This window comes from Ammospiza nelsoni, chromosome 17, assembly GCF_027579445.1.
Source record: "Ammospiza nelsoni isolate bAmmNel1 chromosome 17, bAmmNel1.pri, whole genome shotgun sequence".
Taxonomy (NCBI): domain Eukaryota; kingdom Metazoa; phylum Chordata; class Aves; order Passeriformes; family Passerellidae; genus Ammospiza; species Ammospiza nelsoni.
In genome coordinates this window covers 16888109-16913544 of record NC_080649.1, presented here as the reverse complement: position 1 = coordinate 16913544, position 25436 = coordinate 16888109, and the positions used below count along the sequence as shown (strand labels likewise).

The 25436-nt window shown below is 51.9% G+C and overlaps 1 protein-coding gene and 1 pseudogene across 1 annotated transcript; both read left to right on the top strand.

The window, feature by feature from the left end:
* The first annotated feature begins 689 nt into the window (after positions 1-689).
* Positions 690-1622, top strand: LOC132081110 (olfactory receptor 14J1-like). The gene has a single exon (XM_059484641.1). It carries the CDS (start codon positions 690-692, stop codon positions 1620-1622), a length of 933 nt encoding a protein of 310 aa, XP_059340624.1.
* Positions 1623-18441: 16819 nt separating this feature from the next.
* The window catches only part of LOC132080773 (zinc finger protein 418-like), a 44303-nt pseudogene continuing 37308 nt past the window's right edge, over positions 18442-25436 (top strand).

Here is a 25436-nt window from a genome sequence, read left to right as displayed (position 1 = left end):
CAGGGTGACGCTGTCCCCAGTGCCCGGCTCTGAGCAATGCTGTCAGTGCAGCCAGGGAAGGAGCTGCATCTCCCTCAATCCAGTGCCATCATAAGAACACTTGGGAGTCTCTCTGAGATTTCAGTCCAAGCTGGGAGCTTCAATCCAGGATGCAAACCTGTCCTAGAACAACTTTGTGTTATAAGATTGATGGGGAAAGGCAGAGCTGTTGTGACACTGAAAGTGCTGCTGAGTTGGTGGAATGAGCAATGTGAGTCCTTGGCTACAAATGTGGAGCTGGGCTGTGGTGGATCCATCTGCTCTCAGCAGTATCTGGGGGTTGGTAAGAGAAACTTGGGAGTGTGAAAATTCTCCATTTAGGAAATTAAAAGCCCAGAGAAACTCAAAACAGAATGAAGTGACAGATCATCTGCTCCTAGTCTGCACTTACCATCTGGCTGCAGGGAACTCACTTTGTTCTACCAGAGGGCAGCAGAAATGCTGGGTGTATCTGATATTGAAGAAGAGCTGGACAGATATGCAGGGAGCTCAAAAAGAAAACCTCACAACTCTTAAACACAAAACAGTGTCTATGTATGTTAAAGTGGAGGGTGTATGAGAAATGGCTTTTATTTTGGTTTCAGATGTCAACCTCTGACTCTTCACTGTCCCTTTCTCCATGAACAGGTCCCCATGTGCAGCCAGAGCAAATGTCCAACAGCAGCTCCATCAGGCACTTCCTCCTGCTGGCATTGGCAGACACGCGGCAGCTGCAGCTCCTGCACTTCTGCCTCTTGCTGGGCATCTCCCTGGCTGCCCTCCTGGGCAACGGCCTCATCATCAGCGCCGTAGCCTGCAGCCACCACCTGCACACGCCCATGTTCTTCTTCCTGCTCAACCTGGCCCTCAGCGACCTGGGCTCCATCTGCACCACTGTCCCCAAAGCCATGCACAATTCCCTCTGGGACACCAGGGACATCTCCTACATAGGATGTGTCACACAGCTCTTTTTCTTTACGTTCTTCATCTCAGCAGAGTTTTCTCTCCTGACCGTCATGTGCTACGACCGCTACGTGTCCATCTGCACACCCCTGCACTATGGGACCCTCCTGGGCAGCAGAGCTTGTGCCCACATGGCAGCAGCTGCCTGGGCCACTGTATTTCTCTATTCACTGCTGCACACAGCCAATACATTTTCCCTGCCCCTGGACCGTGGCAATGCCCTGGGCCAGTTCTTCTGTGAAATCCCCCAGATCCTCAAGCTCTCCTCCTCCAAATCCCTCCTCAGGGAAATTGGACTCATTGCTGTCAGTGCCTGTTTAGCATTTGTCTGTTTTGTGTTCATTGTTTTCTCCTATGTGCAGATCTTCAGGGCTGTGCTGAGGATCCCCTCTGAGCAGGAACGGCACAAAGCCTTTTCCACCTGCCTTCCTCACCTGGTCGTGCTCTCCCTATTCCTCAGCACTTGCACATTTGCCTACCTGAAGCGCCCATCCATCTCCTCCCCATCTCTGGATCTGGCCCTGTCAATTCTGTACTCGGTGGTGTCTCCAGTCCTGAACCCCCTCATCTACAGCCTGAGGAACCAGGAGCTCAAGGCTGCAGTGTGGAAACTGATGACTGGATGCTTTCAGAAACATTAAACTGCTGGAAAATTTTTGCTAATCATTTGAATTGAAAGTCATCTTTGATACTCCTTGTTGGTTTCATTTTGGACGTTCTTTTTATGTGTCTTACTTTTACAATATAGTCAACAAACAAATATCATTGCTTGTGCATTTCTCATTTTGTTTCTGTCTACTTTCCCTGTGCTCAGAGACTGTTTCAATGAGGGGCTGTGCTCTCAGTGGCTTTAAAATGAACTAAAGAATCTCCCAGGAAAGCTCTCACCGGAGATGCGCTTTTGTTGCCTTCTCTGGAGCTGCAGCAGCAATGTCTGTGTGCAGAGCTGGGGGCAGATCAGTGCTGGCCCAGCAGCTGTGCCCAGCAGCAGCAGCACTTGGTGTTGCCAGTGCTGCTGCCGTGGCCCTGCCCCGCTGCCCTGGTGGCCCTGGTGTTGCTGCAGGGCCTGAGGGCTCTCGGGGCCGGGCACAGCCCTGGGGGTGGCAGTGCTGGGGCTGCAGCAGGGACAGGCCATGGGCACTGCTGGGGCAGCGCTGACGCCTCAGCCCAGGGCCTGGGGGCTCCAGGCTCCTTGCCCAGGCTCTCTCAAGAACACACCCAGGCCAATGCTCAGCATGGAAAAGCCCCGTGAGCAGCCCAGGCTGGCCATGGGCAGGCTGGGGGCAAACAGCATGGCTGGGGCTCTGCAAGGGCCCTGGGGCAGACGGGAAGGAGCAGCAGAGCAGGGGCTGATCCATCCCCAGTGCGCTGCACAGCCCAGGGCAGCGTCCCAGAGCGTCCTGATGGAGCTGCCAACAACATCCCCCCTCTGCAGCCCTGGCCTCTCCCCCAGCTCACACAGGTGCCCCATCCTTGCAGGCACACACACGGCAGCACTGGCTCAGCAGCCCCTGTTTGCATTGCACACAGCAGGGGCAGCACCACCATGCTGTTGCTGTGGGGACATGAACCTGAGGGAGCACAAATGCCATCAGCCCCTGGGGCCAGCAAGGGCTGGGGGACACCAGGGAAACCACTCAGCTTTGTCCTGGCCTCTGCACTCAGCCAGAAAGTTTGTTCCCATCAGCTGGGAGTTTCCTGTCCCACTGCAGGCGCTGTTGCTCAGTGCCAGGGCTGCCTGGCAGCCACCCCCAGACTGCCCTGAGCATTTCCCTTGCTTCACCTATGCTTTCTTTACTCTTTCCTGGAAGAAATGCAGACCTCTGTTCCCTCCCATGCAAACAGCCCATACCTGTTTGCCCTTTCCTCCCTGGCCCCACTCCTCATTGCAGTTCCTGACTTGGCTCCATGGGAACATCCCTTGGGCAGCAGGATCATCCTGCAAGTGCTGCAGGAATTGTCTGCAGGCTCCTGCAGTGCCTGGTGCTGCTCCCTTGCCAGCGGCACCCCAGGCCAGGGGGGCACATCTGGGCTGCTGTGTCTGGCTCTGGGGCTCCCTGTTCTGGGCAGTGAGGAGGAGCTGCAGAGGCTCTGCAGGACTGACAGGATGAGCTTTGGGGCTGGCAGGAGAAGCTGAGGGACCTGGGCTGCTGGAGCTGCTGAAGAGAAGGCCCAGGGCTCCTCCTGCAACTGCTCCAAGGGTTCTTTGAGAAAATCACAGAATCAGCAAGGGTGGAACAAGCCATGGAGACCATCAAGTCCAACCTGTGCCCTGACACTGTCCTGTCTCCCCTGGGCCTCCTCTCCTCCAGGTTAAACAATCCCAGCTCCCTCAGCCGCTTCTCAAAGCTCTTGTGTTCCAGACCCCTCCCCAGCCTTGTTGCCCTTCTCTGGATACGCTCCAGCCCCCCCAGCCTCTCCATGTCCTTCCTAAATTGGGGGCCCAGAACTGGACACAGCACTTGAGGTACTGCCCAACCAGTGCTGAGCACAGGGGAAGAATCCCTGCCCTGCTCCTGCTGGCCACACCATTCCTGATCCATACAAGTCCCAGGGCCTGGAGAAGGGAAATGGTTCGGAGGGCGTGGGGACACAGTCTTATTGATTGTCAACCATGAAGGGCCTTGATTTTATATTTATTTAGTCTGCATTAGAAGGTGCTGGGGGTCAATATCAATTGGATATTGCTGACATCAATCTATAAACTGGAAAAGAAAACAGGACAAAACAATTCTCTCTGCATTTTTTTTAATAGAGTATATTTCAGTTTCAAAATGGTCTCCTTGGTTCTACAAGGTCCTGCCAAGCCCCATGGTTCACAATGAAGTGTCACAATATTCCATGAGGCCCAGCAATGTCACAATGAACCTTTAGTTCCTTGAGTCCCACATTGTTCCATGAATCCTTAGTTCAATGGGATCCTGTAGTGTCTCAATTTTCTCCTTGGTTCCAGGGTGCCACACAGTGCCACAATTGTCCTTTGGCCCAACAGTGCCTCATAGTGTCACATAGTGGACTCCTTGGTTCCATGGGGATGCAAAGTGTCACGATGGCCCTTTGGCTACACAAGGCTCAAAGTGTAAAAATGGCCTCCATGGTTTCATGCAGCCATTCTGTGTCACAATGGACCCTCCACTCCATGATGCCCCAGAGTGTCACAATGGCCTCCTGGGTTCTGCACTTTAAGAATGCCCCCTTGGTCCTTTAGAGCCCCACATGTCACTATTGTGCCCTTGTTTCCATGAGGCCCTGCAGTGCCATCATGGTCCTTTGGTTCAACGAGGCCCCATGTGTCACAATGGTCTCCATGGTTCCATGATGCCATGATGCCCCATAGCATAGGAATGGTCTCCTTGGTTCCATGGTGTCACAATGGCCCCTTTGTTCCGTGGAGCCCCACAGTGTCACTGTGGTCCCCTTGATTCCATAAGGCCCTGCCCTGCTACAATGGTCCCTTGGTAACAATGGGTTCTGAAGGGTCATAATGGTCTCTGTGGTTCCATGAGGCCCTGCAATATCCCAATGGCCCTTGGTTACAAGGGGTTCCAAAGGCTCATAATGGTCTCTGTGGTTCCATGAGGCCCTGTAATATCCCAATGGACCCTTGGTTCCAAGGTGGCCCACAGTGTCACAAGGCTGCCTTAGTTCGACAAGGCCCTGCAGTGCTGTAGTGGCCCCTTGGTTCCATGAGGCAAAGCAGCATCAGAATGGCCCCTTGGTTCCATGGAGCACCACAGTGTCACCATGGTCCCATTGGCTCCACTGGGCTCCACAGTGTAAAAATGGACCTTTGGTTCCATGAGGTTCCACTTCATCTCAGTAGACTTTGGTTCCATGAGGTTCCTCAGTGTCTCAATGGCCCCTTGGCTCCATGTGGCCCTGCTGTGCCACAGTGCCAGGTGGTTCCATGAGGCTCCACATGTCCAAATGGTCTCCTTGGTTCTGTGTAACCCTACAGAGCCACAATGGACCCTTGGTTCCATGAAGCCCTACTGTGTCACAATCAAAATTTGATTCCATAAGTTTCTACTCTGTCAACAAAGTCTGAGTCCTGAAGTATCACCATGGATCCTTTGTTCCATGAGGTTCTATAGAATAACATGACCACCTTGATTCCAAAAGGTTCTGCAGTGTCACAATGGACCCTTGGTTCCATGCAGCCCCACACTGTCACAATGACCCATGGTTCCATGAGCTTCCATACTGTCAGCAATGATCTCCTGGGTTCCATAAGGCCTTGCTCTGATACAATGGACTTTTGGTTCCATGGGGTTCCACTGCATCACAACGGACCCTTTGTTCCATGGGGTTCCAAGTGTCACAGCTGGATCCTTTGTTCTGTGAGCCTCTGCTGCCACCAAATGGCCAAAATAACAGAATAAGTCTAATTTGGTGTCTAAGAGAGCATTTACTCAGGCCTGAGGTGCAGTGGGTGATAACTACTTACATGGACAGGTGATTCTACTAGTGTATAGCTTATATACAGTCACTATGTGCATATTAAAATTTACCCATTTCCATAAAACCCACTCCAAGTTCCCAGATTCAGTCCTTGCTTTTTCTATCACTGCATTCTTGAGCCAGATGTCTTCATCTACTCTTCCACCCATTCCTGCTGGGTAAGCAGCTCCTGCATCCCTTGTTCCTGTGCTGAAAGTTCACAGGCACAGTAAAAATTGAATTAACCCTTTTGATATCAAGCTCAAGGCTTTGTGTGGGCAGGCAGAGGCAGGCACGAGGCAGAGCTGTCAGCAAAGGAAGGGCCCAGCCAGGTGGGGCAGCCAGGGGATGCCGACAGCCTGCAGGGATGGAGGCACAGGTTTGCTCAGCACCAGAGACACCTTTCCCTTGCTTGATCCCAACTGTCATCACTGCCACAAGTGTTATGCTCTACCTGGAACCTGGGGTCACTTTCTCAGTCTAGTCCTTCAATGGGACCCATTACCCCTTCAAGAAAACTTCAGTGTTTCAATCACTTTTTGAGTTCTTGAGAAGTTTTTTGAGCACGCTCTAAGGGTCTGTGTCTGATGCAAAATGCACCAAATCCCCAGAGGGTCATTAAGTCCCTGTGCTGTGTCTGTGCTGCTGAGCTGGGCCGGGCTCCTGGCCCAGAGGCAGCTCCTGGCAAGGGCAGAGCTGCAGAGAGACAGCTCTGGCCAGGAGCAGCTCCTGTGCACAGCCCAGCAGGGCTGGGACGCTGCCAGGGCCCCTCAGGGACACCAGCAGGGCACAGACAGAGCTCACAGGGGCTCAGCACTGGCAGGGGCTGTGGCATGTCCCCGAGGGGGCTGTGTCACAGCAGCACCTCTGGGGCTGTGTCACAGAGGCACAGAGCAGCTGGGATGTCAGCAAGGGGCTGTGTGACAGCACAGAGTGGGCTGTGTGAGGTCACAGATTGGGCTGTGACATCCCAGAGTTTGTTGTGTGAGGTCAACAAGCAGCTACAACATCATAGAGGGGATTCTGTGACATCAGAGAGCTGGCTGTGACATCATGGCATGACTGTGTGACACCATAGAGCTCTGTGAGGTAAAAGCGTGTGCTATCACATTACAGAGTGTCAGTTTGACACCACAGGGTGGGATTTGTGACATCACTGAGGTGGTTGTGACAGCACAGAGCTGGCTGTGACATCACAGAGTAGAGTCTGAGGCCAGAGCGTGGATTCTGCTGTCATAGAGGGTGGTTCTGTGACATCAAAGAGTGGGTTGTGACATCACTGGGTGTCAGAGTAACATCATAGAGGAGGCTGCGACATCACAGAACAGACTGTGACATCACAGGGTGAGTTTTTGACATCACAGTTGGTTGTGTGACATCACAGAGGTGGCTGTGGGACAACAAAGAGGGCTCTGTGACATCACAGGGGCTGTGTGACATCACAGATGGCTGTGTGAGGTCACTGGGGAGGTCACTCTGCCCCGGCCCCCCTCACAGCTCCCCCCAGAGCAGTCCAACCCTGCTCGTGCACAGCGGGGTCCCCTGTCCCCCCGGGTCCCCCCGCCCCCGGCCCCGCAGCCTCCCCCAGAGGATGTTCCACGAGATCGACCCCAGAGCCTGACACGGGGACGGGGGGACAGGCCCCTGGGGGTGGCACAGGGGGACAGGGACCCCCCGGCAGGGTCCCCATGTCCCCCAGGGCCAGAGCCTGGGCCAGGGCTCCTTCACCCTGCTACCAACAAGGGCTTGGGAGCGCTGAAAAATCCCCAGCAAGGGAGCAGCAAAAACCAGATTTAATATTAAGGGACAGCAGCACAAAGTTCCTTGGCAAGAGTCACTCTGCTCCTTACTGGACACTTCAGGCACATCAATGAAACAAAGCAACAACAAAACCAAACCAAATCCAGGCAATCAAACCAGAAATGAATCGAGAACTGCCCCTGTGCATGCGTATGTGTGTGTGACACAAGGACAGTGAGGGCAGGGATAAAAGGAATACAGCCTAAAAGCTTAACAGAGCTTAAACTTAACAGGACTTAACTTATACCTTAACCTTAACTGATACTTTCAACTTCACAATTTAGCACAAGAACAGCAATTAGTATTTAAACTAACTTAAAACATAGGACTTAGCAATTTAAGAGAGGAATAACATTTAATATTCAACTTAGCTAATAAATTAAATTAAACTTAACAACTTAGCAAAAGAACAACTTTTAGCAGCATTTAACTTAGCTTAGACCTTGTGACTTAACCTTACTTACTGATATCTGGATATCTGACTGACTCAGCTATCCAAGGCACTCAAGCCCCTCAGAGAGCAGCATTTCTGCCACATTTCCCCAGCACAGGCACTCCTGTGTGAACACAGACACAAAGATTCAGTGCAGGGCACCTGTAAGAAATTCCCCTGAGGGCAGGAAATGCTCCCTGTGGATCCTTTGGCATCTCCCCAGCGGGTGAAGGGTTGAGCCTGGAGGAGTGGGGGGATCGGCCCAGGCTCTGTGGTTGTTCAGGATCCCCGAGTGCAGCAAACGGGAGAGTTCCCGGCTGGGAGAGGCCCCACTCAGAGGGAGTGGCTGGCCCAGGAGAGCTCCAAGGGCTCCTTTTGGAGCGCTGTTTGCAGGGCCCCAAGAGAGGGGCTTCAGTCCCAGCAATGGCTCATCCTGGCCGCACTTGGCATCAACAGCTTTCTTTGGCAGTGTGAGAACAGGGATGTTGTGCCACGGAGGGAACAAAACCAGTTCCCAGGGCTGCTCCTAGAGAAACCAGGAGCTGGTTGGGCAGCAGCAGTGCCTGGAGCAGGCAGTGTTTGTGATGAGCTGCAGAGGAGCTGAGCCCAGGGGCTGTTGGCCAAGGCCGAGGCCCAAGGAGCATTTCTCAGCTGGCAGGGTGGCCTGAGAAGGGCAGGGGGGATAATTCACCCTCTCAGTGAGCTCCCAGTCACTCCCAGTATTTCCACATCCGTGCTCCAAGTGCTGCTCCCAGCCCTGATCCGTGGGGATGGGAATGTCCCGCTCCCTTGCCAGGGCAGGGTCACACCTGAGCCAGGTCTGCAGGGCAGGACCTTGCCCTGCCCACAAGCCCTGTCCCAGCTGCAGGATCTGCTTCCCATCGGCCTCTTCCTCCTGCGGCCCCAGCCCAGCTCGGTGCTGAACAAAGGGGCTGGGCCGGGGCCATCCCCCGGCAGGGGCTGCTCACCCCCTCTGCCCCCTCCCCAAATTCCCTCTGGGGCAGCAGAGCTGGGGCAGGAGCCCTGTGGGGAGGGCCAAGGGGGTGACACCGGCATGGGAGGGTCGGACATGGCCGCTGGGGATCCCCCCTCACTTCCATGGTGCCAGGAACACAAACCCCTCCACGGAACCCCTGTCCCCAGCAGCACCTTGTGCGCAGGGTCTGGGGGCAGCTCTGGGGGTCTGGGGGGTCACAGCTGCCCTAAAAGCCCCTCCCAGCCACACAGTTACTGCAGCTCCATCAAACGACTCCACAGATCCCTGCTGCCCCCCACACCCCAAACCACTCTGTGCAATAGAAATGGCCCCAAGATCCATCAAAACTCTTTCCCACCTCTCCCAAGACCCACCCAAGTTCTCTCCAAGTCACACTGGCATTCCAGAACTCCCAACACTCTCCCACAGACCCCTCCAAAGCCCCCTTAACACCCTCCCAGCACCACAAATGGAGCCAAGAGCCACCAAAACCCCTTCCAATCCTCTCAGGATCCCCTAAACTCCTTCCCAGCCCCCCGTGGCACTGACCAGGAGAGGTTTGTGGACAGGAACATCCACAGCTGGGAGCAGCTCAGGCACTCTAGCAGCGTTTTAGGCTCTTCCATCCCTTTGGGCTCTTCGCAGAGGCTTAGTTAAGTTAGAGGGAGGACTGCAGAGGGGGATGAGGGATGCCAAGAGTGGGATTTTGGGGACTGGCTGTTCCTCCTGCCTGAGTCCATCTCTAGAAGTCACCAGGTGTCTGATGTCCATAAAAACCTCCAGACCACCAAGATTCAGCCACCCTCAAAAAAACCCAAACCACCAAGATTCAGCAAGAAAACCCCAAACCACCAAGATTCAGCAAAGAAACACCCACCAAGGAGTTCCCCTCTCTGGTCTCCCTACATTGGGGTTCAGGGGCTCCCTCCTGTCTGGGCTCCTGCAGCCCCAGTGTATATTGGTGTCCCCTCTCTCGGGGCTGCTGGGGCTCCTGGCAATGCCAGAGGTTCCTTCCCTGGGCTCCCCAGGTGGGGTCAGAGGGGCTCCAGGGGTGCCGCCTGTGCGGGGTCCCCGTTTCAGGGCCCAGGGTACCCAAGGGTGAAAAACGCCAACCACTTGTTTATAAAATCTTAAAAGTTTAATAGTAATAAAATGGTTATAAAAATAGCAATATAATAAGAGTAATAATAATTTGGACAATTAGGATTTAGGACAATATGAGACAACAGAAACAAAGAGTTACAGATGTCCAGGTACCTTTTTCTGGGCAAAATAAGCCCAAAAAAGGACACACTTTAACAGAGGATTAACTCTTAAAAACAATAACCTGTTGCATATTCATACACCTCATCCGTGATGCATAAATTCCATTCAAACACAGGATTCTGTCTGGTCAGTGTCAGCTTCTTCCTCTGAATCCTGGCAGCGTCTTCATGGCTGAGCAGGCAGGAAGAAATTAGTTTCTTCTGATAAGAGAGCAATAAATTCTCTTTCTCTGAAAGATTTAAGTGCCCTAGGGCTCCTTTGTGGTGTGAGTACCTCATTCCTTTCTTAAAAAAATATTTCACATACATAGTTTCTATTTTAACATTATGTTATAACCTAAACTATACTTACCACACAGCTTAAAAAAAATTATTACAGCATAACTTTCTAACATGACACACATAATATTCATTTTAATATTCTCAAAGAGCCAATTTTAAAATACGCATTTTTCACACCATGGCTCTCCCTTGTCCATGGTCCCACCATCTCCAGGCTGCCGGGGTTCCCTTATCCGGGCTCCCCCTTATCGGGGTGTCCGACCCCGTAGGCTGCAGAGGCTCCCCCAGCTCCGGTGCCCCCTCTCCGCTGTGCCAGCCCCAGCCCGCCGGGCCCGGGCCATCCCCCTGCTCCGGGCTGACGGGCTGACGCTGCAGCGCCTGCCCCGGGCAGCCCGACTTCCCCCGGGAGGGGCCCCTGCACCCCCGGCCCAGCGATGGGGCTCTGCTGGCACCAACACCGGGACCCCCAAAATTCTGCCGGGCCGGAGCCGCCGAGGGGTGCCCGGCCCTTGGCACCCTTGGCTATAGATACAGATTGCAATGTTGGCTTTGTGCAAATATTAACATGGATTCTGCATGGGTGTGTTAAAATAACTTGGTTATAAAGATACAGTTTTTATTTCTGTTGTAATTACAAGCTTAGACATAACAGTGAAATAGCTGATATAAGTATCCTTGTGTTACAATGCCTGCTTGGATGGGATAACATCCAATGAACATGAGATGAAGACACCTGGTACAGATGTGCCAGCCATCAGCACTCACTGTCTGAAGGCAGTGTGGGCCGTGGCCAAAACTGAAGATGATGATAAAAAAGGACCAAAACCACAACCAAGGCATGTGCATGCTCTAAAAAGGTGGAACCGAGGAGGAGCCATGCTAAACAGTTCTTGGAATATGGAAACTAGTTTGGGAAAAAAGTTTACTATGCAGGAGTGTCCATGAATATGCAACAGGCTGATGGAAGGAAAAGGTATTTAAGGGATATCCCGAAGATAACAGGGTGGTCTTGGTTCAGTGCCAAGATGCACCCGGCCGTAATAACCTTTGCTCCATGCTCCCCTTGACCTTTATTAAACTCTTTGAATTTTCCCAGGAGAGTGACCGTGTTTCTCCCAGCCCCGAGCAGAGAGCTCTGCCCGGGGGCTCCGGGCAAAGGCAGCGGCGCTCGGCAGCGGCCCCAGCCCGCCCAGCCCCGGGCATTGCCCCGCACCGGGACAAAATCCTGCCCGAAGGAGCCCTTGGAATGCCCGCCCGCGGCTCCTCCGCGGCCCAAAGCTGCCGGTGCTGCCCCCGGTGCTGCCGCAGCCGTGGCTCCGGACAAGGGGGGCTCGGCGGGACCCCCGGGCCGGGCCCCCTCCCAGCCGTGCCCGCCCCGGGGCTGATGCTCGGCCCGGGCTCTCTCGCTGCTCCGGCTCCCGCACGGCCCCGCTGGGAGCGGGCCCCGAGCGTCTGCCCGGCCCCGGGCCAGTGTCCATGGCCGGGCCCTGCCCGGGGCTGCGGCCCCTGCCCGCCCCCGGCACAGCCTGCGGCTCCAGCGCAGCTCCCTCCAGCCGGGCACTGAGGGTTCCAGCCAGGAACAACATTCCGGTCATGGCATCTCTGCTATCTCAGCTCACATGGGCACAACATCCCGGTCACGGCATCTCTGGTGTCCCTGCTCACGTGGTGTGAAAAATGCATGTATTTTATGACTGGCTTTTTGCAAATATTAAAATCAATATTATATGTGTTGTGTTCAAAAGCAATGCTAAATGAATTTTCTTAAGTACTGCATTAAATATAGTTTTAGGTTATAAAAATTGTTAAAATAGAAACTATGCTATGTAAGATGCTTTGTTTAAAAGAAAGGACTTGTAGCGAGATAGCAGCCGCAAGACACCTAGATCTTTCAGAGAAAAAGAATTTATTGCTCTCTTATCAGAAGAAACAAACTTCTTCCTGCCTGGAAGGCACGGTTAAGATTAGAGGAAAGAAGTTAACACTGACCAGACAGAATCCCGTGTTTGAATGGAATTTATGCATCATGTATGAATATGCAATGGGCTATTGTTTTTAGGGTTAATCCTTTGTTAACGGGTGTCCTTTTTCGGGCTCGTGCTGCCCAGAAAAAGGTACCTGGATGTCCGTAACTCTTTGCTTTTATTATCTCAGATTGTCCTAATTCAATTTGTCCAAATTGTTATTACTCTAATTCTGTCACTATTCTTTTTAACCATTTTATTACTATTAAACTTTTAAAAATTTTAAAAACAAGTGACTGGCGTTTTTCACAATTTGATAGCAGAGGATGGTTTGCCGGCCAGGAGCGGGCTGGCTCTGGGGCAGAGCTGCCGGGGGGCTCCCAGACTGTCGGGGTCCCGAGCCCAGGATGGCAGCATCGGCCCGGGAAGTGGGCCGAGAGAGAGAAGAAGAGAGAGAGAGAGAGAGGGCAAAAGAGACCCAGGGCAGCCCCCAGGGTCCCCATGCCCGGGGCTGCTCTCCCCGGCTCCGGCCCTGCAGCCAAGGGGCCGCACCGGGGGAAGGGCCAAGAACAGCACTGACAGCAAGGCCGTGAAGAGAGGGGGAGAGGGGCTAGCACTCAAAGATAAAATCAAAGCGGAGATTGATGACTCTCCAAACCTCACATAGCGGTTTGTTTTTCTTAAGTAAGAAGTTTTTTGGGTTTTTTTTCTTTTGTGTATTTTGTTTGCTGTTAATGAGGTGGTTTTTTTCCTGAAGAAGAAGACGCTGCTGTAGAGAAAGCTTTTAGCTAAACCCAGAAAGTTTAGGAGGAAATCAAATAGTAAAAGTTAATGCAGTATTATCTTTCTTTTATTACTATGCTATTAAGAAGTCCTTTCCAGGTACTACTGAAGCAACAATCAAAATCACGGAAAGAGAGTGAATTCATGCCAGCAGAATCAAAGGACTTGTGAAGAAACCTGAAAAATGGACTATCACATTTAAACTGGGTGATACCAAACTGACTTTCCAATGGAGACTGAGTGGTAATAGTTTGAGAAAACCCAAATGATCCAAGAAATGTACAAAGAATAACACTGAATTTAGAAATAAGGTAATGCTTATATCACTGGTTTTGAGCACTGCCTGAATAAAACATCTCCTTGGGGGAGGAATACCTCAGATAGAAAGATCAAGAATGTTTTTGTATTCTGACCTTAGCCTGAGAATTGTACAGGGGAGAAGGGGAATTACCATTTCCATTACTATACTTTATTTGATTCATTCCAATACTAGACATGCTAGCTGGGTTATAAGTAAATGCTTATATTGTGAGAGTAATTAGTATTGTAGTTCACAAAATTTATGCTCTTATTGCAAAAAATGTTAAAGCAATAACTTTGTTTTGTGGATGGGAATTATTAGTGCCTGTTGAATGAGAGATACCTGAGGAACAGTAAGAGACCACAGTTAAAGGGCGTCAAAAACAATTTGCCTAGCAATTAGTTAAGACAAAGCGACAAGAAAATAGAGGGCAAGACCAGATTGGCCTCTGTATTTCGCCACCGAGAAGATCAAATACACCTGCTGTGGGTTGCAGCCTCACAGGCATGGGAGGTGGGAGCATAAGCCGTACTGGCCCTCTGTTATTCCTGTTTCTGGCACTCATTTGTTGCCTTTTCCCTTTCGGGATACCAGCAGGATTGTGTCACAAATGCTACAGAACGCATCACATAGAAAGAAACCAAAGTTCCTCCTTTATTACACACACCTATGTCAACAGCCACTGTTATAACCCATCCAAATTAAGAACTTGTAGGCAAAACAGAGTAAATTATTGGATTACAAGAAATTTAAGAAAAAGTGGTAATAATTTGGAATTGAATGTCGAAAAGGAGAGAGATGGATTTGTTTTAAATTTAATCTTGAAGATACGGTTCAAGATTTGGTAAAAAAACAATAAATGAAAAGCTAAAACCAGCACAGCAATCTAACTCTGTATTGACTCCAAATTATCTGTTGAATTGTATTACAAGACTCCAAGCAGTTACAGAAATGGTAGCAAATAAGGCTGCCCAGGCATTAGAGTTAATATTAAGCCAGTTAAGCCAAACAAAAACTGTAGGGTATCAAAATAGGTTGGCTTTGGACTATTTATTGGCCAAAGAAGGGGGTGTTTGTGGTAAGTTCAATATATCAGATTGTTGAAAATTGATGACCACAGAAAAGTCATTCTAGCAAAAGCAAAAGAAATCAAAGAAGAAAAATATATATGCATATAATAACCCAGGTACCAACCCAAAAATTAGAAAACAATGTTAAAATCTAGCTGGTGAGGTAATGTATTAGAAGAAATTAAGATCTTTCATTTTGCGTTACAACTGTTTTTGTATTTCTTCCTTGTGTAATCCCGTTTTATTTTGCCAGCATAGGCCAGAAGATACAAATAGATAAGAAATATTGCTCAAGCCAAATGATTTACAAAGAATAAGAGTGGGAATTGTGAAAAATGCATGTATTTTATGATTGGCTTTTTGCAAATATTAAAATGAATGTTATATGTGTTGTGTTAGAAAGCAATGCTGAATTAATTTTCTTAAGTACTTAAGTACTTATAGGAATTGTTAAAATAGAAACTATGCTATGTAAGATGCTTTGTTTAAAAGAAAGGACTTGCAGTGAGATAGCAGCTCCAGGACACCTAGATCTTTCAGAGAAAAAGAATTTATTGCTCTCTTATCAGAATAAATGAACTTCTTCCCGCCTCGAAGGCGCTGTTAGGATTAGAAGGAAGAAGCTGACACTGACCAGACAGAATTCTGTGTTTGAATGGAATTTATGCATCATATATGAGGTGTATGAATATGCAACGGGCTATTGTTCTTAAGGGTTAATCCTTTGTTAACGGGGGTCCTTTTTCGGGCTCGTGCTGCCCAGAAAAAGGTACCTGGATGTCCATAACTCTTTGCTTTTATTATCTCAGATTGTCCTAATTCAATTTGTCCAAATTGTTATTACTCTAATTGTGTCACTATTCTTTTTAACCATTTTATTACTATTAAACTTTTAAAAAATTTAAAAACAAGTGATTGGTGTTTTTCACACATGGGCACAACCAGCTACTGCTGAGGCAACCCCAGCTCCCACTGAAGGCTTCCCACCCAAACTGCTGCCTTCAGCTCTGACACACCATCCAGGAATCCAAGAGCAAAGCTGAAATCTGATTAGAGAATCTTGCAAAATCACATCCCAGAACATTTTGCTATAAAATCACAAATGTTGACAGAAGCTGAGAAAGCCAACAACATTAGAAAACAAGCTTCCAGCACTGGGACTAGAAGAGCTCAGGCAATCCGTTTGATTGGAATGAGCCCTCTCTTTCTGACATGTGAGCAATGCCATGGAATTTCCCAAACCAGGGAAATAGGGAGCCCAGGCAGCAGCAGCTTCACACACAGCAATGACACAGAACAGGGCAGGGCAAGAGGCTGACAGAATTATAACTTCTACTTGCAATGAAGAACTTTTGTTTTGAGTTCTACTATAGCCACTATTTAAAGAGTCAAAAATACTAAAAAATATTAGTAGTAATAAAAATAATAGCTTAATGTTAATAGCAATAATAGTCACAATAGCAATAAGAAGAATCAATAATGGTAATAAAAACCCTGCCATGCTATACTTGGTTTGCATGGCCAGGTTTTGGTAAGGGGAGCTCTAGGAGCGCCTTCTGTGAGAGGCTGCTGGAAGCAGCTGCTCCTCTGTGTCCCACAGTCAATTCCAGCCAGCTCCAGGATGGAGCAGCCGCTGGCCAAAGCTGGGCCAGTTGGAAATGGTGGTGACATCTTTGGGGTGAGAGATTTCAGGAAATGGGTGATGGTGTAGGTGTGAGTGTGAGCAGGGAAGAGCAGGGTGAGAACACTGAGAGGAACAACTCTGCACAGCCCAGGGCAGGATGGGCAGCAGGAGGGGCAGGAGCTGCTCCAGGGGCTGGAGCTGATTGCCCTGAGATTCCCTGGGCAGCCCCTGGGGAGGCAGCTGGGCCCCTGCAGCCCATGGAGGGCCCGGAGAGCAGAGATGCACCTGCAGCACCTGGAGGAGCCCGTGCTGGAGCAGGGGGGGCCTGAGCAGGGGCTGTGACCCCATGAGAAACCTGTGCTGGAGCAGGGACCAGGCAGGGGCCTGCAAACCCTGCAGAGAGGAGCCCATGCTGGAGCAGGGTCCTGGCAGGACCTGTGAGCCCATGGAGGGTGAGGCAGCTGCAGCACTTTGTGAAGAGCTGCTGTCCCTGAGATGAACTCACCCTGGAGAAGTTCATGGAGAAGTGTCCCCAGGAGGGCCACAGGAGGGGAACAACTCCTCTCCCCGAGCAGCAGGAGAAACAACAGGTGATGAACTGAGCAGAGCCCCCAGTGCCTGTCTGCCTGCACCACTGGGGGAGGAGGCAGAGCTGGGAAGGAGGGAGGGATGGGCAGAAGGTGTTTGTGAAGCTTTATTTTACTTCTCACTATCCTGATCTGGAGAGAAATACATTCAACTAACTAATTTCTCTCTAATGTAAAACTAACTGTTTTGCCTATGATGGCATTTCCTGGGTGATCTGTCCCAGTCCTTTTGTCAAGCCATGAAGCCTTCATTCTATTTTCTTTTTCTTTTTTTCTTTTTCTTTTTCTTTTTCTTTTTCTTTTTCTTTTTCTTTTTCTTTTTCTTTTTCTTTTTCTTTTTCTTTTTCTTTTTCCTCTCCTCTCCTCTCCTCTCCTCTCCTCTCCTCCCCTCCCCTCCCCTCCCCTCCCCAGCCCTGCTGCTCCAGGGGATGTCACAGCCCCTACAAGTGTCCCCAGTGTGGGAAGAGCTTCTCCCAGAGGTCAGCCCTGACCCAGCACCAACGCAGCCAGCACTGAGGGAAGCCCTGGGAGTGTCCCCAGTGTGGGCACAGCTCAGTGCGCTGCTCCAGCTCCATCCCCACGGGAGGATCCGCGCTGGATGACCCCCAGTGACCCCGGTGGGCAGAGCCCGTGATCCCTGTTGGGAAGACACCTGGCTGGGGCTCCACATCCTCCTGGCTCTCCATGGCCTGAATTTTCTTTTCAGATCTCTTCATCTTTTCCAAACACCCAAAACCTGGGTAAAAACAAAGGTGTTGAACTAAGAGAAGGATGGGGACATGGGGGGCTGTTCCAGGGGATGTGGGGGATGCTGGGTCCAAGGGAGCTGAGGGTTCCTGGGAAGGACTTGGGGGTTGCTCAGGGCTTTGAGCACTCCAGGCTGAGCAGCTCCGGCTGCGCTGGGAGACCCTGGCAGAGGTTCTGGGGCAGCTGATCAAGGAGCCCCTGCCCTGGAACTGCCCCCGTGTGCCCCTGTCCCGCTTCCTGGTGTCCCCTGGAGTGGATGCCCCATTCCTGCTGTCACTCCCATTCACCCAGCCCGTTCCCATGTCCCCCCTATCTCGTTCACATCCTGGTCTCATCCCAGTCTGGACACCGTTCCTCTCCCTGTACTGTATTCCTGGTCCCTGTACCGTATTTCCAGTCCATTCTAGGTCCCCGGCCGTGTCCCCATTCCCGGTCCCTGTACCCATTCCCTCTCCCTGTTCCCGGTCAGTGTCCCCATTCCCCATTCCCATTCCCGGTCCCCATTCCCATTCCCATTCCCATTCCTTGTCCCCATTCCCATTCCCTGTCCCCATTCCCATTCCCATTCCCCATTCCCCATTCCCATTCCCTGTCCTCGTTCCCGTTCCCATTCCCTTTCCCCATTCCCATTCCCCAGTCCCCATTCCCCATTCCCCATTCCCCATTCCCATTCTCGCTCCCTGTCCCCTCTCACCGGACGCCGGCGCCATCGCTCAGGCCCCCCACCGGCCCTCACGCTACCGTGCAAACCCCGCGCTGCTCCCGCCCACCAATCCCAGCTCGCGATCGCTCCCTGATTAGCATAACCACGCCCCTTACTCCGTCCCCGCCCCCCGCCGGCTGCGGCCGCCTCCGGGCGCTGTTTGCTCCCAGTTCCCTCCCAGCGCTCCCAGTAAGAGCGAGACTGGCAGGGAGAGCGCTCCAGTTCCCTCCCAGCGCTCCCAGTAAGAGCGGCACCGGCAGGGAGAGCGTTCCAGTTCCCTCCCAGCGCTCCCAGTAAGAGCGGCACCGGCAGGGAGAGCGCTCCAGTTCCTGCCCGCTGCTCTCACCATCGCTCCCAGTGCTCCCAGTATCGCTCCCAGCCCCGCGGGTCGGGGCCGCTTTGGAATCCCCCAGGGCAGAGAGCGGCTGCTTTTGGGTGCCGGCACTGCCCGGGCCGGGCTGGGAGCGGAGCAGCAGCAGGAGCGGGAGGGAGAGGAGGGACAGAGGAAGAGGAAAAGGAAAGGAAAAGGGAAAGAGAGGAGCGGGAAGCAGAGGAAGAGGAGGGCCAGAGCAGGAGGAAGAGGAGCAGCGGAGGAGCAGCCGCAGCACCAACCCCACGCGGTTCCCCCGTTCGGGCCGCGGCTGCCCCGGTTCCGCCCCTCCGGAGCCCGCAGGTGAGCGGGGGGGGGGAGTCGCCCCCAGCCCATGGCGGGGGGGTCTCCGGGAGGGATTTTTGGCGGGGCGGGGATGTTTGGATCGTGCAGGAGCCCAAAGCCGAGCGGGAAATGGCCCTGCAGGGATCTCGGGGGGTCCCCGGGGCGCTGGCCCGGTACCGGCAGGGAGGGGGCGATCCCGGCTCTGGGGATCCCCGGGAGAGCCGGGGGGAACGCGGAAGCCCCGGAGCGGGAAGAGCCCCGGAGAGGGGCGATCCCGGTGCAGAGGGACCCCCGGCAGCCGGGAGGGGTGCGGGAGGCTGGGGATGAGCGGGGTCCGGGCCCCCCGAGCCTGAAAGGGGCGCTGGCTTCTCCAGCTGCCCTTGGGCACCGGGACTATCAAACCCAACACGCTCAGCACTTGTTTTGCTCCCCAAACCAGGACTTCCCATTCCCAAACCTTCGCCAGGTGGAGGAGGAGGCTGCGAGGAGGAGGAAGATGCCCCAGGACCCCCAGGCAGGTGAGGAGGAAGTCAGTGCCCCTTTTCCCCTCTCTCCTGCTCCATCTCCCAGCCCAGCGTGGCCCCCGGCTGCAGCACAGCCCCACTGCTGATGCTGTGCAGCCAGGGATGCACTGGGGGGATCTCCTTCCCCTCCCTGTGGCACAGAGGCAAATCCCATCCTCTCCTTGTCCTTCCTCCCCCAGGGAAGGAGCTGAGGATGGAGACCAGGGCGGACAAATCCCCACGGCAGAACCTCTTGGCAGAGGCCGTTTTGAGCAGCTCCACAGGACAGGAATCCAATGGGAAGGAAAAGTCCCAGAGATCTCACACAAGGAGGGGCTGCAGACGTGGATCACAGGGATCTGAGGAGGAAAGACCCACCCTGTGCCAGGGAGGCGGCTGGAGCTTGGAGCTGGGGGTCCCTGAGCAGCTTCAGGATGGGGAGAAGCCCCACAAGTGCTCAGAATGTGGGAAGAGCTTCAGCAAGAGATGCCACCTGACCTACCATTATAGAATCCACACTGGGGAACGGCCCTACGAGTGTGGACAGTGTGGGAAGAGCTTCAGCCACAGCTCCAGCCTGATCCGCCACCAGCACGTCCACCCGGGGAAGCGGCCTTACGGATGTCCTGAGTGTGGGAAGAGCTTCAGAGCCAGATCCAGCCTGATTTTCCACCAGAGGAGCCACACAGGGGAAAAGCCCTATGAGTGTGACAAATGCAGCAAGAGCTTTCAAAGCAGCTCCAGCCTCCTCCTGCACCAGCGCACTCACACCGAGGAGAGGCCCTTCCACTGCCCCCACTGCGGGAAGGGATTCAGGCACAAGCACAGCCTCCTCAGGCACCAGCTCATCCACTCCGGGGAGAGGCCCTATGAGTGTCCCAGGTGTGGGAAGAGCTTCAGTTTGAGGTCCAGCCTGATTATCCACCAGAGCAGCCACACGAAGGAACGACCCTATGAGTGTGGGGAATGTGGGAAGAGCTTTGCCTACAACTCCAGCCTGATCCGCCACCAGAAGATTCACACGGGGAGAGGCTGTACGAGTGTGATAAATGCAGGGAGAGGTTTAAGACCACCTCCAATCTCCTCCAGCACCAGCGCATTCAACACAGAGGAGAGGCCCTTCCGCTGCCCCAACTGTAGGAAGGGCTTCAGGGCGAACTCCACCCTCATCAGACACCGGCTCATCCACACTGGAGAGAGGCCCTATGAGTGTTCCCAGTGTGGGAAGAGCTTCAAGACCAGCTATGAAGTGACTGCCCACCAGCAGAGCCACATGGGGTGTGGAGAGCCTGGTTCAAGCATGGCTTAAAGAAAGAGGCCATGACGGTCTGCTGCTTTACAGCTGCCCCCTACTTTCCCTACAGCTGATGGGAAAGTAGGGGGCAGCTGTAAAGCAGCAGTTCCCAGGCTTGATTTTGTAAATAATTAGGCTCTCAAGCACCACTTTATAAACAATAAGATTCTCAGACAGTCTTCCCATAACAGGCAAAACATTCTGTCCTTGGGCTCTCTGGGAACAGATAGCTGCTCTGGGAACAGATATGAAGGTTTTGAGAACTTTTCATATCACAGTGAGAACGCTGGTCCTGTTTTCAGTGAACAAACCACAGGTGTTGTAAGACAAAAGGAGGGGTTAGAGTTTTCTCTGTAGCCTATCGTGAGCTTGAATTTTGCAATATGCATGAAGTTAATTAACACTGTTATATAAAGTGGCTGATTTGATCAATAAATCGGAGTCGATGCTGATCAACAACAAGATGGGTTGGCTCCCTTCGCTTTCAACAATGGGGGAACAGCCCTACAGGTGTGGGGAGTTGTGGGATCTCAGCACCTCAGGATGGAGGTGCAGAGAGGCCGAGACCATCCTTGGGGGGCTCGGGAATCCTGGAATGTTGCCAGAAGTGTCTGGTGGCAGGATTTTGATCCTACACAGGAGATGAGACCTGTATGAGGACTGGGAGGATCCCACTGGGTGAATGGTGAAGGGATAAGTTAGTTAAAGTGTAAAACACAGGGTTTAGGATTTTGGTACAGGGGGGTCTAGAGAAGTAAGATGGAGGAATTGGGGCGTGTCCTGTCCTTCTTCTTCTTCTTCTTGGCCTCCATCTTCTGTGGTGGTGGTGGCACTTTGGGATTGGTCATTACTAGAAGTGCACAGGTTAATAAGAGTAGAAAGTATTGGAGAAAAATGATAAATATTGTACACGTAACTTAGGGTATAAAGATAAGTGACCGCCCGGGGGCTTGGGGAGTGTGCCCATGGCTGACTTGCTGTGCAGACCTCTGTTGGGCTGAAAGAAAATCTTTTAGATAAACAATTAATAAACACCAAGACCGAGACAAGATCAGAAGTCTCTCCTCGTCCTTTGAAGCGTCGGCTCTCCCAAGGCCATCCCTGGGCCTTTCCAGGCCACCTAAACAGCAACAACGCAGAAAACTAACAGGGAGTGTGGGAAGAGCTTCAGGACGAGCTCGCACCTGACTGCCCACCAGCACATCCACAGCGGGGAGAGGCCCTACGAGTGTCCCCAGTGTGGGAAGAGCTTCTCCCAGAGGTCAGCCTTGACCCAGCACCAACGCAGCCAGCACTGAGGGAAGCTGTGGGAGTGCCCCCAGGGCAGGAAGAGCTTTATGTGCTGCTCCAGCTCCACAGCTCCATCCCTCATTGGAGGATCAGCACTGGATGATCCCCAGTGACCCCGGTGGGCAGAGCCCTGGTGACCTCTGGTGCCAGTGATCTGTGTTAGGAAGAGACCTGGATGGCTCCTGGCTCCCCATGAGCACCTGGACACATCCACAGACCAGCATCAGAAATCCATTGTGGAGAGCTGTCGCCCTGATTTTTTAAGATTTTCTAAGCCTTCTGATGTTTACATTCTTGTAGCAAACTTTCTCACACACTTCCTGTAAATAACTTATTGTTTTGCATTCTTTGATGGAGGAGGAGAAATTTGATGGACTGTTGGTTTTTCCAGAGTCATTGGAGAGGTGGGACTTTCCCCCTCTGATCCACTGTCACTTTTGGAAAACTATAAATGTTGGAGTCAGAAAATAAACTTTCCTTTTTTCACCTTGACAACAGTGGTATGTGCGCTCCTGTTGTTTTGTATCTTATAGCGACATTGAGCAGATTTGTTAACTTCTGACCCCAGAAAAATCTCACTTTTTGCGTCTTTTGGTGGCATCAAGTAACACTGGATGGCCTTGGAGGTCTTCTCCAACATAAATCCATCATTTTAATTCTCTCTGCCCCACAGGCATCTTCCACAACCAAATCAGGTGGGATTGGGGCAAAACCCATGACTTTGAAGACAGTTGGGTAGAAACCCCTCCAAAAAAGGTTCTTTCCACCCACCCAAGGACGTGGATGCTCTTCTGGCAGGGACACAGAAATCCTTTTGTTTTGGCCTTTAAATACAAAGGTTTCTGTTCATCCCTTTGAAAGCCCTGAAATTGGGGTAAAAATCAAGACATTGAACGTGCTTGGATGGGCACGTGTGGGGACACAGCCTTTGGTGGGGACCTGGGTTGGAAATGGACAGGGACATGGGGGGACACAGCCATGGATGGTGACATGGGAGGACATGAACATGGATGGGGACATGAACTGGGACAGCATCAGTGCCACCACCTGTGCCACCACATTGCCACCAGCACCTTCATCTCAGCCATGGCGCTGCCTGATGCAGTTCCTGCCACCACGTCCCCCCTGCTACCATTGTGGTGTCCCAGCCGAATGTCACCCCCCAGCAGGGCAGGATGGGAGCTTGTTCAGCTGGTGACAAGTGGCCCAGGAGTGAGTGACAGCCACCAGGGTGTCCCAGGGCCACCGCGCTCAGGGGACCCCAACTGCCCCTGGGGACAGGGCAAGGGTCAGTCTCACCCACAGGGGCCATGCAGGGCCATGCTGGTGTCACTGGAGGCGTCCTGGTGGCAGCATCCCCACAGGTGTGGTGACTTTGTCCCCTGGTGTGTGTCCTGCTGGCATCATGTCCATTATATGTTGGTGACCCAAGTTACATCATCCTGGTTCTCCTCCCCAGTTCCAGAATGTTCCCCACTCCCGCTTTCCCATTGGCTCCCGTTCCCTGCAGCTCCTCCCCTGAATCCCAGTTGGTTGTTGCCCTTTTGTGCCGCCTTTGCACCGCCCTTGTTCCCTCTGCCCATTGGCCCTCAGACCCAAAGTGTGGTGGTGTTTGCAGGGGCCCCAGGACAAGGGAAAACATGAGAATCTTGACTCCATGTTTCAGAAGGCTGATTTATTATTTTATAATATATTAAAAGAAAATGATGTATTAAAACTATACTCAAAGAATAGAAGAGAGGATTTCATCAGAAGGCCAGCAAGGAATAGAAAAGAATGATAACAAAAGCTCGTGACTCTCAAAGAGTCCGAGCCAGCCAACTGTGATTGGCCATTAATTAGAAACAACCAACATGGACCAGTCAAAGATGCACCTGTTGCATTCCACAGCAGCAGATAATTATTGTTTTTCTTTTCCTCTGAGGCTTCTCAGCCTCTCAGGAGAAAACTCCTGGCAAAGGGATTTTTCAGAAAATACCATGGCAGCACCAAAGCTCCACCTCCCTTGTCCCATATAAAACCCTGGATTCTGCTTTGTTCTTGGTTCTCTGTGCCTGGAGCCCTTGGGTGTGCTGGCCCATAAAGCACCACTGGAACTCCCAGCACGGATCCCCTCCCGCCTGTTTTCCCCTGAGCTGCAATCGCCACCGGCCTGGTGCTCGCTGGGGCATCCCTGCCCTAGAGGAGACGCTCTGGGTAAGGAAGTGCCTGGGGCTGGGATGGGCTCTGGGCGCTGCTTTGGGCTGGGGAGGCTGAACTTCCTTCCCAGGGGCTTCTCTGGGGCAGGGCTTGGGTTTGGCCTGGAAACAGAGGGAAGGTTCCAGGAGGTTTTTGTTCCTGCCCAGAGCCGAGGCCTTTCCTGTTCCTCATCCTGCCCTGGCAGTGAAGGGCTGGGGGAGCAGCAGAAAGGGGCAGAGACACAGCTGGGACAGGGACCCTGACTCGAGCCCAGGGCATTCCCAGAGCGTGTGGAAGAAGGATCAGTCTGGAAAGAGGGGGAAGGAGCAGAAAGGGGGGGATGCTGGCAGTGATGGCATTTGTGTCCCCAGGTCACCATTGCCTGGGCTGGAGCCCTGCTCACCTGGGCACGGACGAACACTCACCTGCCCGTGGGAAGCAGGGAATGAATTCCTGGCTTTGCTTCCTTGCACAGCTTTTCCTTCCCCCATAGACCTGTCTGTGCCTGAGCCCAGGAGTTTGGGCCCTTTGTCTCTCTCACTCCCTGGATTTTCCCCCATGGGTGCTCCAGGGAACTGGGCCTGAGGCCAGAGAGAGAGACAGGAGAGATGGAGCCGTGCACTGCTGCCATGGCCACAAGCAGGGCACCCTCATCCATTAATGAAATCACGCACAGACACGGGCAGATGTGATTTTACACCCTCCCCTGCTGTTTGCATTTCCTGCAAGCTTTCTGCAGTGTTGCTGGCAATATTTTTGTCCTTTTTCAGGTGATTGACACAGCACCTCACAGGACACACTCACAGGATCAGGAGAATTATGTGATATACCATGGATTCATGTCCCTAAAATTACCAAGGCTCTAATTGATTAGTTACTGTTTGAGTCTAGAAGTGGTCAGTACAAACTTCAATTTTTCACTTTCAGGTGCTCATGGGGAAAGCACAGCATATTCTTCCAGGTCTTTGCACAATATTTGTTAGCTACATACAATAACAAATCTCATTTACATCACTGTTCAACAGCTCAACATAGGGAACCCAAACTACTGGCCTATCCCTAAGACTACACAAACAGAATAAAACAAATATGTCTTGCTTCCCACTTCAGCTGCATTTGGGATTTTTGATCTTTCAGTGTATTTTAAGATGTACTTGTAGTTTTCCTGTTATGTCTAGGCTCTGAAGTAGTGTTTGTCATTGTTGTGAAACCAAGATTAATCAAGGATTAATACAGAAATAGATGTTCTAATCTATCCTTGCACTTCTGCTGGTCCCTAGGAAGGCTGGTGGGTGATTTCTGTCTGTGTTCAAATATTTAAAGCAACAACAAATAGTCCCACACTTTATATTTCAGATAAGCAATTTATTGGCATCTTAACATTGTTTTCACAATCTTATAACGTGTTTATTTTACTCCTTGTGAAGCTGAAATCTTTTTAAATACAAGTAATTCTACTGAAATTTTAGAAGTTTTAAAATCATTTTAACATACTGAAAAGCAAACAGTCTAAAAAGACAGGTGCAGGAAAAAGCAAAAAGACTTCAGGTAAAAGTACAT